Source organism: Aptenodytes patagonicus, chromosome 7 (genome assembly GCF_965638725.1).
Source record: "Aptenodytes patagonicus chromosome 7, bAptPat1.pri.cur, whole genome shotgun sequence".
NCBI lineage: Eukaryota > Metazoa > Chordata > Aves > Sphenisciformes > Spheniscidae > Aptenodytes > Aptenodytes patagonicus.
In genome coordinates, this window is record NC_134955.1 from 63,928,865 (window position 1) to 63,944,870 (window position 16,006).

Here is a 16,006-nt window from a genome sequence, read left to right on the forward strand (position 1 = left end):
TCTTTAACAATGCAACTAATACAGAATAAAATTACTTCGGCATTTAAGAGAGATCACTCTAATGTCCTCCATGAAAAATTCTGGAGCAAATCCAGCCAAATTCTAATCCAATGCCTCCAGTTGATGCTGCCTTGCTAACCATAACACTTACATGAATTTGGCTATCAGCGAAAGCCAGAAAGTACATACTTAGGGCAATATAATTTTACATCGAAAAGTCTAATGTCCTCCCTAGAAAGAAATAGATCTTCACTATCATGAAGTACTTTATGAATTGTCAGTAGCACTTCAGTATTTCAGTTCTGAATCCTTATTTAAGCACTAGAACTACATGTTCCTATAATGATCTCAAACAGACAGTTCTGAGAGCCAATACTTGGGTATCTGCCTGCCTTTAATTATGCAGATACTCCTACCAACAGCAGTAGGATTACTTGAAAGGTAATTCAATTATGTAGTTCAGAGTTACTAGGATGAAGACATAAAACATTCTAGTGTAACAAAAGGACACAAGTCCTGAAAAATGCAAAGGAAGATGTTTCAAGCTTCAGGAAAACTTGCAGCCTTACAACATTTAGGAGAGCCAACACCTATGTGCAACAACTTGCAGTTTATCAGGCTGCAAATTCAAGTGTTGCAGCTACTATGACAGCACCGCACAACAAATTTGCTTATTCAGAGTGTCAAGTAACAGCTACGTTAGTCAGTAATGCTTTAGCCTTGGGTTACTCCCATTTAAACCCGGAGATATGTTTCTTTCAAGAATTCAACCCATGAAAAGTATTGCAGTAATGTCACCACTGCCCTCACCTCACAGAAGACTCCTGAGAAGCCCTGTGAACACAGGCAACTGAATCCATTCATCAGGTCTTTGCAACGGCCTCCATTTTGGCATGGATTACTTTCACACTCATTTGTTTCTGTCTCACAGTTTTTTCCTGTGAAACCACGAGGGCATAAGCAATGGTAACCATTCACTTCATCCTTCACAGAAGGGGGGGGGGGAAAGGCAAAAGTAGAAAGATTTGTTTATTGATAAAACTTGTACACAAGAATTCAAGTTATTTCTATATTTTGGATTTATGAACAGTAGTAGCACCACGTAAAATTTTGTGAAATGGTGCAAGAGCCTGCAAGTGCAACACTACATTTTTAACATTTAACCTCATTTAACCAACCTGTAATTGCAAACTATAAAACTCCTAACTAGCCAGAACAAGATTTATTTTCAGCATGGCATGTAATAAACAAGAGTTACCTTACAAGTCCCTCCATGTTGACATTGTCCATGACAGTCATTAATATCTATGGATAAAATATGTAAGGCATTAGAATTTATACTGGAAGACTAAGCTGTAAACTATAGATCTAGCATAAAAACACAAAATGAAAGATTTTCAGAAAGGATTTTTCTAGATGTTTCAATGGAAAGCAAGTATGCTTGATGTCTTAAGATAGTCTTGTTTTAAAGAATATGTAATAGAAATATGTAATATGTAATTTTCTATTACAGTGTAATAGAAATTAAAGCAAATGCTATCAGCTAATTTCATATCTAACATTTTAGCTAAGAAGTATTTTAAATTGAATCAGTACATCATATCATTCAGAATCAGGGATGAGTGAGTAGGGAGAGATTTATGAGAGTTATGCAAGTGTATATCTAAGCTCGTTTTAATACCAATTACACCTCTAAATCAATTTTCAAACAGTATTTTCAATTTATATTACTGGAAGTTAGGAAAATCCTGACAGTAGGTATTTTTTCTTGTACATGCATGTATACTATCATTCATCATAAAGCCTTTTTTTAAAAGAATAAAGCATCCTATGGTCAACATATATACACTAAAGAAATACTAACTGATATGACAATTTACTCCTGTCCATCCTGGAATGCAGTCACAGTAATATCCACCAATGAGATTTTTGCAAGAGTAAGCATTAACACAGGGTTTCCCCTCACACTCATTAGCATCTGTGAAAGAAGATAAAAGAAAGAAGAGAATAAAGTACAAACCCAGAAACAGATTACCACAGCACCAAGCAAAGTTTCCATGCAATCAAAGCATCAGAAGCTCATTATTATACATCGGTAGGGCACTAAAACCATTTACATACTACAGGTTTTTAATGCATACTTGTCTATAGTAGCACATGCATGTTCTCTTACTTTCCCCTTTGCCAAAACTCAAAAAGGTAATATGTTAGTCAGGGCAAATCCCTTCCTTGCCTCCGTAAGCTTATAATAAGTCACTGTTCTGCCACCATGAAGAAGGAGCTACCATCACCAAGGCTGTATTTTGAAACAGAAAAGTTATCGGGCATTCTAGAAGAACTATTATAAGTAAGCTTAAGTTGGGGCTTAAGTAGTTACAGGTTCACTTGAAACTTGGCTTTAAGATCTACTAAAGAAGATCTAAGATACCAATAGCAGCACACATCTTCAATGTTTTCTTCAATAAAAATTGTATCAGAAGCACACTTACACAGAGTTATTCATTATTTAGGAATAATCTCCACTGGCCTTCAAAACTTTAGAAGGTAATTACTTACCAAGCTGACACGTTGCTCCAATCCACTGTTGTGGACATATACACTCAAATGCATTAACACCATCAATACAGGTCCCTCCTTGAGCACAAGGGTTAGATGCACATTCATCAATATCTGGAAAGTCAAAGGGTGCCTTCCATTACATGGTTTAAAATTTGGCTTAACCTGTAGTTTTTGGGTTTTTTTTTAAGTTATTTTGAGATGAAGGGGGAAAATGTACAAATGAATAAGCTTAGGAACAGACTAACATCTCTAACGTAATTTTTACTTAGGCTTTTCTCATATCTTTGAGACAGAAAATTTCAGAGCTCCTCTCTCCCCTATCTGCAAACAGCAAGATGATTCAGTTAATCTGTCAACGATTAACACATTCACTGAAAGTCATGTTCCTAGATCATGACACAAGTTTAGGCAGTACTTTTTTTTAGGATAGTTGCTGTTGAAAAATGGATAAAAATCCTGTGTTCCAAATCACAGGCAACATACAAACCAATTACATCGGTCAATAATACATTTCAACCACTTCCCTGTCTTCCAAACCAGGCACTTAAGCATTTAATTGAGTAATCTACTCTTCTACTACTTTAAGGGGAAAACCTTTCGTGTTCACATTGACATCACTTAAAATGAATCCATTCTGTATTTTGCTTTAGAGCAGCTAAAGAGTCAGAAATTGTCCTACAAGCTTTGGCAACAGGGCATTTCTTTGTATATGGTCCAGCTATGCTTTTGATAACCTGTACATCTCAACTGCATCAAATAGATACTGCTGGCTGCACAGTACCATTAATCTTTTCAGAGGCTCCCAATGCATAGCTGTTAAAAGACAGGTAAGGTAGAAGACTACCACTAAATTCCATACCCACAGAGAATGATTGTCAAGTAAGCTGTATCAACCCTTCCAACCCAATGAGTCAGTCATCAGCAAATGCATACCCACCAATAGCACATGTTGGTCCACTCCACCCTGCTGGGCAGTGACACTTGAAGCCTGATGAAATTTCGTGACAAATTCCACCATTAGCACAGGGATTAGATACACAAGCATGCTCCGCTGGGAAGAAAGAGGGAAAGAAATTCTTGCTAAGTACTCTTCCAATATCAATTGAGGAGAACTTACATGGTTAGAAATTGCATTCTGATTGAAGTGACCAAGAGCATGAGCAGTAGAGGTGTGCCTGTACAGAAGTTTGGAGCCTCCCTCTCCCAGCCGCAGAGAGTAAGATTCCCAGTAGGAGACTGAAGCAGGATTTTATTGAAGGTGCATCATCCCTCATATCTACTGACCAGAAAACCTGAAGGCAGACAAGTCACTCATATCTCAATATCCCAAGAGCTAGAGAAGCTCCCCATTAACCTACTGCTTCCAGCCACGCACTTCCACCTCGGGAGTGCTCCAGCACTTTTTTTTTTTTTCCTTGAGTGAGACAAAACAGATATACTGTATACAGAGGTCTGAACAGTAGTAATAGTTTAAGTACCAAAGGTCTGTTTAGCTTCATTTTAATACTGTTCCTTAGAAACAGCAAAGTATAGAGCTACTTGCAATTATAGGCAGTACTGTTTATTGTCACTCCATGTAGGGCTGTAACACTTGCAGAAGCTGCACTAAGCCACAATCAAGTTGAGGGAGGACAAGTTGTATGCCATCACTTTTGATATTTTCCTCTCTCAGAAGCCAAGGAAGCTTTTGGAAAGAAGAAAACAATCCGCTTACTAGGTAAGACTTTCTAATTGTTACTAGCATTTATTTTTTGGAATCTTTCTTTCAGGGCTGTTATCTAGTTTGCAAACTGAATTTACATTGCCTAGGATGTTAGGTACTAGTACCTAAAGCAGCTCGTATACCAATCTACTGCTAATAACCAGTATAGAACTCAAATGTATGGCTCCCTTTATCACTGCCTCCTCATCTGGAAAGCCAAGGTGCTTCCCCACAACTTTCGGGACAAGCTAAGACAAGATGTCGTCCATTTTAGCCAAAACTTTGCATCACATTCTACCAGCTGAAGCAAAATTCAAGTTTTGATAGTGTCATTAATACCACACAGCACTTTATAGAAGTTCAAAGAAGATCTACATCCTGATAAATGTGAAAACCTTCTACTGATAATAGTTTAGTGAACTTAAGGCCAAACAGTTAAGTTAAAGAAAAAAAATGGGTTCTTTCCATCTCCACTTACAACTATATCAAGGAATAGCAAACTTCAAAGTGAGAAGACTAGGAATATCACATTTTAAAAAAGGATTTAACAATCCATCACGGCAAAGGAAGTCACTGCAGAACACCCAACTGAATACGACAGGTGACAAAACTGAACCGAAAGATTTGATGTTTGGAGAAAAATGAAAACTTTAAAGCAAAATATAAAAGAAATAGAAATTGCACACTTGCCCCTTTATCTCCAGAGACAGAATAGTCAGGAAACATCTCCAAATACCAAAATAGTCTGCAGTACATGAAAATTTTGTTGTTTGTGTAACACATACAGAGATATACATGGAAAAAAGCAATACACTATCTTTGAGGTGTGGTTGAGATAAGAAGCAGTTTTTCATGTTGGATAGACACAGATCTGTTAAACTCTAGTCAAGAAGGCATACTTCATCAGAAATATGGTTTAAATGCTTTCCTCCATTTTGCCAATGGGAGCAGGGAATACTTAACTTTTCATTTAGACTGCTCAAGATGACTCTGTAGGAGGGCTTGAACACGTTTCCATAGTAGTTAACATCTGCATCATTAATCCAAATGTATTAAGAGTCCCGTATTAAAAGATGATTTTAAAAAATCAAGTTTCAGTTGATCAAAAAGGATAGTCAACACATTCAGGCAGCTAAAAATTGGGCCAAAATCCCACACCACAGTTAAAACTGAAGTGTCCATCACTACTACCTTCCTTAGTTGCCAGCTTGTATAAGATGCACATTTGCAAGCAAGCCAGAAGACAAGAAAACGGGTAGCAGGGACAAACAGGGAAAGGTGCACCTGTAACCCATTTCCATGAGACTATGGCCCAATTGCACGCTTGGATTAAGGAAGGGAAGAAGCCAAAGGGAAGAAATACTCTCAGTCTTATCTAAATCCAAGGGAAACTGTTGCAGCATTTCTGTTGCCTTCAGTGGGTTTCTGAATAGCCAGCCTAAGGCACTAGACAGGAGAGACAGAGCTTGCATATCCCCACTGTCACACAAAGTAACAATCAAGTTGAAAGGACAAGTTGCACACCATCACTTTCCACACTTCCCCTCTCAGAAACCAAGCTAGCTTCTGGAAAGGAGAAAACAGCCCCTCCGCTCTACAAAAAAAATGCAACAATGAGCATATAAAAATGCCACCTGGCTAACTAGAACGTAGCCATGCCTAAAACAGTTTCAGATTTCTGAAGATACATGCAATATCCAGAAGTACCAATTTCGCAGTTCTTTCCAGAGTAGCCGTCTGGGCAAGCGCAGCGATATTCGTCTGGTTCAGTATTCATACACGTTCCACCGTTCAGGCAGGGATGGTGATTTCCACAGTAATTCAGATCTGGACAGAGAAAAGTGTCAATCGACAGGGAACACAAATCTCACCACTTTAATCCCTAGTCAGACATACAGATGCCTTTCTGGCTTGAACATCATTCACCCACATCATCCCCATATTCCATTAGCTAGCCTGTCATCTCATTACTATCCACAGAACAGGGAAGGATGAGCAAGAGACAACTGCATGTGTTAGAAGAGTCGGGACCATTCCAAGCCTTTTGCCTTAAACTTCCTATACTTACGATGTTTAGGCACCATCTGCCAGAAAAGAATTAGGCACAGAAATACTCAGGTAGTTGCACACTAGCAGGAAAAAAATGGTTAATGAGTTATCAGTTAATCATGCAACTTTACTCATTTTTCCTGTACATTAATGTTAAGTACCTTTGTTACAGAGCAGGCCACCCCAGTTGGTTTCACAATTACACTGCCATGGTTCATTACAGCTCCCATGAGCACAGCCTGGGTAGCGGACACACTCATCACAGAACTGTCCTTGCCAACCATAATGACACCTAAGATGTAAGTTCACATGTTAAAAAAGTTAGCAACATGATGCTTAATTATCAGCATTACAGGTATTTATAACACTACACTTACCATTCTCAAGAACAAGGTCAACTGTTCAATGTGCAGATAACAAAACTTTATTTCTCCTGTTTAGAAGGGACATACTAGTCCTGTTGAACATCCTTACTGGAACTCATCTTGCTCAACCATATTACACACCATGGCAACAAACAACACCAAGCATTATGTGTTATGAGAACTGTACATAAATTAGTTGTTCTTTCACAAGAAGTCCCATCTTCACATAATCATCTCACACTAGGATAAAAATTGTGATTGGTATAAAAAAGTTGAAATTGCTTTTCAAAAGGAGACTGCTGGCTTAGTGCATCAAGCACCATAGCTTTTTCCTCTCTATGAAGACAGCTTTCAAGATATTAGCTAGTTTGTTCTGGAGTGCTACAGTCTCTTGAAAGACCAGGGCAGCCAGAGATGCAGCTGTCTTGTCAATTTTCTCAGGACTTAGTTTCTCAAGAGAACCCTTTTTACAGATTTATTCTATTATATCCTCAGTGTTCTCTAGTGACATTATGTAAAGGGTGCTCTTTGGAGAAAGGAGGAGAGAGAGAACAGAAACAAAAGCCATTAATAATTCGTTTTAAACAGAGTTGAAATTCTGTCACAAGATTTCTTCAGAGACCAGTATCTTTATGTTATCTGTAACAGAAGTCTACTAACAGAAGTGACTGTTTATGCTACAGGAAAAGTGTTAAAGTCTGAACTTTAAAAAAAGGAAAACAAAGGTGGTGTTTTTTTTTTTTTAACATATATTTCACACACGTTTGAATCAGAAAGAAATAGTAAGCTTGCTCTTTTGAGCCAACAAAAAAAAAAATGTTCTGCCTGTTTTAAGAGTATTTCTTATAAACAATTTAAGAGCCATACTAGCAAGAGAGATGCATAAAAACACACTGAATGGGAGTTGGGCACATGCATGCCAGTGGAGCCCTAATGCCTCAGGGGAAAAAAGCATTAGAAAGGAAACTGAACTTTTTTTACATTTAACACCACCATTCTATTATCAACATGCTTTGAATACCATAAAGGAACAGAAATAAATTAAGTGTTTGGGGTGCGGTGAGAGAAGACACGGAAAAGAAGTAAAAACGAGGAGTCTTGGTTCCTTGTGAATCAATCCACTTCCACCATTTCAGTACGCTGTATCAATCCCCAGAGGAACAGAACAGGTTATGCTGGCAGCATATTTAAATTTCTACTATTTACATAGGCAGAAGGAATATAGATGCAGATCTTTGCAAGATGATTTTTTTTTTTATATAAGTTCTAGAACTACTTTGAGTTCTTAGTCCCAGAATCTGCCCCTCATTCAAAACCTCACAGTTGTGGGATCCCTAAGGAGAGCCTCAGCTGTGTACCTAGTCCAGAGGCCTCCAATCACTCATCTAAGCAAGGCTGTCAGAAGCCTGGAGAACATACATATTTCAGAAGCAGCTTTCTTTTGCTGTATTAGCAGTAAGAGGAAACAAATACTGCTCCTGCTAAATTTGATCTCTTCCTTCCTCCTCAAGGACAGAAAAATCTTTTCAGGGGCTGGTAATAAACAATAAAAAAAAAAAGCACTGTAACTCACTTTACTGGCCCCAACCCAAATCTTCATCCATGCCAAAACTGGCACTACTGCCAGTGATTCACCATGGCTATCCTAACCAGAGCCAACTCCCCACCCACATATAACATGCATTTTCAAGGGCTGAAAGTCTGCATCACAAAGCAAATAATCACAGTAACTCAATTTGTTTTCCATACCCAAAGGATAACAAGTTTCTTTGTTTAACACTGCGCTGGTGATTAAGAGTGCAAAGAAAAATACAGTCACCTTCTTAGAACTTGAAGGCATCTTAAGTACCTACTTGAGTTTGTAGGTATGCTTGACTGCATTAAAATTAATTCAGCAGAAAAGGGTTGCTGCTTTTTCATGGTATTCCACACCAAAGTTTACTGTTCAAGTTACCACCAAGCCTGAGGGAAATAGTTTCTATAGGCTAAAAGCAGTCCAAAGGAACACAGTGTTTACAAGTCAAAAGGTTACTATGTGGTAAGCTGATCAGCCTTCAGTTTACAAGGAAGAGTAAATTAGGATTTCCTCTTGAACAGGAAGTCTGGTCGCATCCTACATTAGCAGGTGCTAGAGCAGCTTTAATTCCACTTCCTTCTAAAAAGATAATGTTTACATGGATCTCAGCTCACCCCTAGAGCAAGATGTGATCAATACAGTGAAATCAATTCAGAAATGGGCACGTTGTCGTTCCTGAGAAAAATATCAAGCCACAACACAAGGACGAAAAAAGGTTAATGAGCCACTACAAGAAACCCAAAAGGTACAGATACAGAAGCAACATCATCTACACCCCCCCCCCCCCCCGAATTCCTTTTCAAGTAACAACCACTTCTGTAAAAGCCAAAAGGAAACTGCTAGTGCAGTTAATGGTGGGCCAAAGTTACTTCTTCCCTGACACACACACCCCCCCCCCAGTTGAGAATAATTTGTTGGAAGTTTCTGCAATCCTAAATTTTTTACATCTGAAAAAATAAAAAAGCCAAATTTAGAGAATTCATAAGGATTCCCATTGTTCAACAGACAAAGAAAATTCTTATTGGAATCAAGATTCTACTTCCTGTGTCCTTCCCCTCTGCTGACTTCATTGGCTCTAACTCATCTTTACAACCAAACGCATGCAAAACAAAATCAGAGATGGCTTAATCTTAGCCCTTGCTGGGTTATTAGCAGTACAAAAGCAGCTACCATAAATAGATTGTTACAGTTTAGTAACTTCCTGATGGAAGATTGAAGTACAGGCATCTGCTCCCAGACCAAAGCGTCCCTTCAGGTCAGGATTAACACAGAGAGAGTGCAATAGGAACAGAAGAACAATTGCTAGTTATTTTGAAACCAAGAACTTGCAGAAAAGATCATGATAATTCTACAGACATGCTTCACAGCTTCCATTTTCCTTAGGAGAGTCTGGTGGCAATAGAAAATGAGAATTTAAATACAAGGCTGGAGGAAGGAGAGGTGGCAGGAGTTAACATTAGCAAAGCTTCTAGATAACATTTCGGTCTTGAGATTAGAGAAACTGCAACTGTGCAGGAAAAATACTATTGTCATTGACAAGTAGATAAAGCCACAATAATTCAACTCATAGTGTACACTTGGTTACAATAAGCAAGTGGGGCTTCCAACAGCTAAATTCTGGGACAAGGAAGAAAGACCTTCTACAGTAAATCTCAATGTGTTTAAAGTAGTAAATTTAGTATCAAGGAATCCTACAGAAGCACCCGTCATTACGCACAGTTCAAAGATACCTATGTAGTCAGAGGCAGGAGCAGGGGGGAAGTGGAGAAAGAAATAGAAGATTTGGGTTTTTTGCCTTTCCTAGGGCTATTAAAAAAGCTAAACTGGTCAAGTTCAATAAATAGGAGATTTTTCTACAGAACTATGCTTTCCCTATGTTCTTCTGAAACAGTTATAATTAAGGAAAAAACTGATACTGGTCTTTGCTTTCCTCTGAGGATGTTTGTGTTATAATTATTTAGTGAAAGCTAGGTTTAAATTGAGCATTTCCAAATCAGATGGCACAAGGTGTTCAAAAGATCCCATGTTGCTGTATGCAATCAGATAGATTATTTGTGAGGATAAAGCCCTGAGCAATCTGGTCTAACTACACTTCCTTTGGGCAGGAGGTGGGACTTTCCAAACTCCATGATTTTATGATAACTCCTACAACAGCAGTTATGGAAGCGATGCAGAAAGGCAAAGAGATCTACCCAGATCATGATGGTCTGTAAAACCACGGTCCCTCAGCACCTTGTGTGATTATCCAAAATCTTATCCAAAAGGAAGATGCCCGTTACATACCAAAAAGTTAGGGTGCTCTCAACAGTCAATATTAACTCAGCTGTTTTGTATTATCTTCACACATGGTTTATTCTCCTGGTTCAATCACTTCTGGTTATTTGACAGTCCTAGACTTTCTACACAGAAAGCTCGCCTCAGAAACTTCCTATCACAGGTCTCATCCAATCACTAATCTACTCTGGTTAACATTAAGAAAAGGCTCGTAATAAACGAGAATGGGAGGATACCTAAATAAATTCTGTTCTACACCTCGCTACAGAGGTTTGTCAGCACTTAATGCACAAGTACACCTAAACCATCAATGCGAAGGAAATCAAAACCAAGCTACTTCTCAAGTCTAGGTCAAAATATGGGGCCTAAAACTAAATTGAGAAAGTCCTACGGAGGATATAGGCAATGTGGTATAAGCCTTTCATTACCACAGGTTACACCTTACTGGTATCTTGCACATCCTACAAAAGCTGAAGTGAAGATCATTGTGCCATATTTATACATCATTTTTTAAGCAGGCTTTTTGGAGGGAGCTTCTCCCACTCATATTTCAGTTGGAAGCTGTGGCCAAAACACTCAACACAGGAAAACGAAGCAAAACAGTGACATTAAGAGCAGAAGCAAAATGCATCATTCAGGGGTGGGGGAGAAATAACCCTCTTAAATGGAAAACCACTAAATTTTCTAATGACGTGAACAGGGTGGTGTTGCATAGGCCAGAACAATAGCTTTATATTATTTACTTAAAATAACTATAAGAAAATCTGTTTAATCTTTTAAGAGTTTAATTGTTGCACAGCAGGCAGCAATATGGTCTAGCTGTTAGGAGATCCTACGATTCTGAGCATCTGGATTCAATGTTATAGGTAGCATGGTACCCACTCACTAAGATTTGTCACAGAAGTGCTTTCTCCACTTTCCTACCTTTGAAATAGGCATGATGATTTTGTGAATAGGGAAGGAAAAGATGCTTATTAATGAACTCAAATCATTTAATTACCTGAAAGCTTGTTGTCTTTTCCTCTCACCCCCAGCATTCTTAGTAGACCAAAAGATACAAACCTTTCCCTACAAACTTTTTTCTCCTCTAATAAAGGAAGTCATTGAAAGCTAACGTTCTCACTCCAGTACTTTAGAGTTTTGTGAAGGAGCTGATAGAGGGGATGGTTCAAAATTGTTTACCCAGAACATATGGGGAAAGGTTGCTCAGTTAACTTGCAGTAAGTGGCTCTAAGGGTGTGTCTATATTTGCATTAGTTCACACCAGGAGCATGCTTTTTAAGTGAACTGCCTGATCATTCCTGTTGATGGTGTGTTAGTTCACATCACAGAGCTGTTTTGAAACAAAGGAATTGGATTCCTTTTAGGTTAAACTAAGGTAATGTAAGACAATGTATGCCAGGAGCACACCTAATATGTTCCAGCTGCAAACAGGCAGCTTCAGTCCACAAGAACAGACTAGAGCTAATCTAAAATTAAAAAAAAAAATTAAGTGTTTTTAGTATGGATATTGGGTTCTCAACGCTGCTTTCATCTACTAATTTGTCTGTACTACATACTATTGTAGACACAGATTAAACTACTACATGTTTTTATTTCCTGTACACCCGCTCACATTCTCCTGGAAGCAGCATCCACCTTTAGGATATATTCTGTATCTTACTTCCTTGGATGGTTAGTGAGTAGAAAGTGCAGAGTGTGCCTCAGCTCCTTGACCAATAAAGAAGCAAAACATGGGATTTCTTTTTTGTGTAACTTGTCTACTTGTGAAATACTTGCCAACAATCCCAGGAGGCTTACCACTAGGACATAAAAAAACCATAATAAAAGCATACTGGTTATAACAACAGGCAAGAGAACTTACATAAGACACACAGCAATTGTAGTAATTTTTCAAGTTCTTTGAAACTCGAAGCTGTGATACAACACCTTGCATCAAAAAGGAGACAGGAGAAGATGTCCAGGTACAGGTAACAAGTGCATTACTGCAGGGCCAAACAATAGCCCTATGCTCTTTAGGGACCATAGCTAGTCCAAGTTGCAGGAATTGAAATGGTCAGATGCCACAGCAGGTAGCACACTGCTCAAAACAAGACTTTCTAGTTTACTGTTCAGAGCAGCTTATGAGATTTCCCCTAATTTGAGTGCTTACGAGATTTCTCATAATTCCATTCTGGAACAATTGTGGAACGAAGTCATATCATTTAGATCTGCTCTTGACAAGTCCCGGTTAGCCAGTAACTCATCTGTGAGCATTTTCTAGATGTTTAGAAATGGTCTACCTGTTTCAGTGTTCTTTTGAGATTTCTATCTGATCTAGCTAGTATGGAAGTTGCTCATTTCTTACTTTCTCCCCATTTTTAGAAGCAGGCATGGTATTTCCTCCTTTTTTCAGTCCTCTAAGATCTTTTTTTAGTCCTCTACAGTCTTTCAGTAACAACCTGCTTTGAGATGCCTCACCAGATCTCCTTGTACCCAAGAATGAGTTTACAAGAATCCAGCTGCCTTTTTTTTATTTTTTTTTTTTTTTAAAGTTTAGGCAGAGTTCCCAAATGTTGATGTTAACCATGTTATCCACCGAACTGTCATGAAATGTGAGTGAGAGATTAGTGATATTGGTAGGCCTCCTACTGAAAAGGATAGAAAGACTATGCAAGCCTTTAACATTTAACAAATAATCTCTAGAACACTATTACAGCCCCAACACTCCAGGTAGTTGTAGCTCATTTTGCAACTCAGGCTTTTGTTCCTGCGTCTCTGTAAAGAAAGTCTTGAATAATAGTTGAGCAGGTTCTGGCCCTTACAGTGACAGATTAAGGGAACAAAACCACTTGGGAGAGGCATACAGCACCTGCAGGCACTGCTAAACACAAGAAATCAACCTTGCAAGCAGGGCTGAAGTGGAATACAAGGACTACAAGAGGCATGGCACTGCACAGGAAGTTTGAGAAATCTGTTTCAACAGGACAAACATAAGATATGTGATTAAATAGAAACAAAGTCACCAACATTGTAAAACCAAAATTTTGTCACAGGTAGTTCAAAAGTAATTCTAGAGTAAGATAGTTCAAAGCACACAGATTAAACAACTAATTCACTTAAAAAGTTTTAAAAACTGTATGCTTGCTTTGTTCACCTTGCATGAATTCACATTAAAGTACTATTAACGACCCCATTTCTAATTCACTTCAGTTAGTCTACACATTCTAAAGAAATTTTTGTATCGCAGTTGTGTGAAGCAAGACTTGCATTTCCCAGGACATAACTGAGGTCCTACTATAGCTCCAGAAGCTGAACACAAGGTGAGCAGTGTTAGGGATTTGACCCCTTTTTGTTTTGCTTTGGAAGAGAAATTCAAACACTCAAAGGCAACAGGAAAAGTAGAAAGACTTCGGAAAATACCATCATCCTGGCAGGAATATGACAATGTAGCCCAGATACGAAGGCATATCTGGACTGCCGTATCTGGCAGATCTTCTGCCAAACCCATACCACTCTGGATCACAAGGAAGTGAAAGGTTAAGCTGTTAAGCCTACTGACAGTTTACAAGTGGTACCAAACATACTCAAGTCAGCAGTTTTAATCAAGGAAGGAGACTGCCACTTGTGGTTTCTCTATATTCACTTTGATAACTTCATAAGGTGATTGAGCCTAAGCCAGTTATAAGCCATTAGATCAAACTTCATTCTTCTCTAGATAGTTTAATGGAATTTAACAAAGTACTTCAAAATGATGCAAAACCATACAAAAAGCACCAATAATCATCATGGCTTGGCAGTGTTGCTTCTTTGACAATACTTCTTACTACTCTGGGCAGGTGAAGTCTATCAGTAAGACATTTGCCACTGCAGGCTAAAAGGAGAAAAAAAAAGATTATGGCGGCCAAACAATTTGAGCCTAAATATGGATAAAGGTTGGTTTTGTTTTTTTTATTTTAAGATTGCAATTTCCCATCTTTGCAAGATCCAGCTAAGTTGCTTTTGCTTTCTTCAAGGATGCAATTTTGCTCATTATTCAGTAAATTATCGCTTTTTCTGAACTGCCTCCACAATGACAAAAATCTATCACCTTGACCCAGCCACACCACAAAATCGTTTCCCATATTAGGTCATTTCGAGACATCAGGTCATCACCTACTTATTTTCCATTTCTCTGATGAAAGCTCAGCAAAAGAAATGGCAAACTTCACAACACCATAACTTCCTCAAAACAAGGGGTACATGAACTTGCCCAACAGACGATGTACAACTACCACTAATGGCATCCTTTATTAACAGTCTGCAGTCATTCATAGCTACCTTTTAAGATCTGGGTTTAGTATAACATTTAATCCAAGAACAGCTCTAAATTACTTTGGAACATTAAAACATGGAGGGTGGATCATTGCTATGAGAGTTAGACTGAAACCTCAGAGCCTTTGCTTAAGTTACCTGCATGTTCATACAAGTTGAAGATGGAAACCATTTTCCAACTTTTCTATTTATAAATGCCACTGAAGATTTTGGCAACCAAGTAGCTATTGGCACCAGTAGATTTCCATACATCTCACACCCATGTTTTTCTCACATTTTCATTTTCTTTCTGAATTAAAAAAGGACATTGTTTTCACCTGTTAAATGACAATGGCAACTGTCCAAAAACCAGAATGAAGGAATCTAGATTATAATTCAATAGCACCAAACACGGCAGTTTCTTTTAAATAACAGCTTCCTTTGTACTGCTGAAGATAAAGGTCATGTCTGTAAGCCATGCTTATTTTTAGTTCAGCATCATTTTTCTACAGAAAGTATTATCCATTTGGGTTAAAAGCAACATTTCTAATGTAGCCTAATAACTATTACAGAATACAAGCTAAAGATATCTGTGTGAACAAGCTCAAGCTACCAAATCATATTTAAAGAGGTTGCCGAGAACCTTCTGCAATACTGGAAATAGAGTGGCCATACATAGAAAGGCCATTGTTTTCCTTCAACTTGCTGATCACAGATCTATCGCTTCAGCAGACAGGCATTAAGAAACAAGGCAAATGACATATAATCCATCTGAAACATTAAGTCCCTTATTCCTTCCCCCAGTACTTTCTTTCAGATGAAAGAATCCATCCAACAAAATAGTGACATTTCTGGTCAGAGTCCTTCAGTAGACTCAGTGTTATTTTTGTGAGCTTTATTTAGCTGGGCAGGTTAGAAGGGGCACCTAGGCTTACATTAGATGCTTCTTCATGTGAGCAACATGCTGTAAGGAAAGGCTTTGCTCATATGAGATGACCTATTGACACCTTAAAAAAGGTACGATAGCCACCCAGCCCCCCATCTTCAAAGGTTTTGTATTCCCTTCTTTAAACCTTCATGCTCCTCTCCAACTTCTGTCTTCCCAGATACAGCTGGTATCACAAAGAAATGAAAGCTAAAAAGGAAACTGCACCACCCCCTCTCACCCCCCCCCCCCCCAAAAAAAAGGGTACTGTTTTGCATTTGCTT

General features: G+C 38.4%; 1 protein-coding gene across 1 annotated transcript in view; it reads right to left on the reverse strand.

Moving 5' to 3' along the window:
* Positions 1–16,006, reverse strand: part of JAG2 (jagged canonical Notch ligand 2) — a 72,907-nt gene that overhangs the window by 19,668 nt on the left and 37,233 nt on the right. Inside the window, exons 6-12 of the mRNA XM_076345593.1 lie at positions 6,472–6,602; positions 5,969–6,088; positions 3,497–3,610; positions 2,557–2,670; positions 1,865–1,978; positions 1,259–1,305; positions 811–984 (exon numbers count right to left, since the gene is read on the reverse strand). Of these exons, the coding sequence (XP_076201708.1) occupies positions 811–984; positions 1,259–1,305; positions 1,865–1,978; positions 2,557–2,670; positions 3,497–3,610; positions 5,969–6,088; positions 6,472–6,602 (814 nt within the window). The remainder of the gene's footprint in view (positions 1–810; positions 985–1,258; positions 1,306–1,864; positions 1,979–2,556; positions 2,671–3,496; positions 3,611–5,968; positions 6,089–6,471; positions 6,603–16,006) is intronic.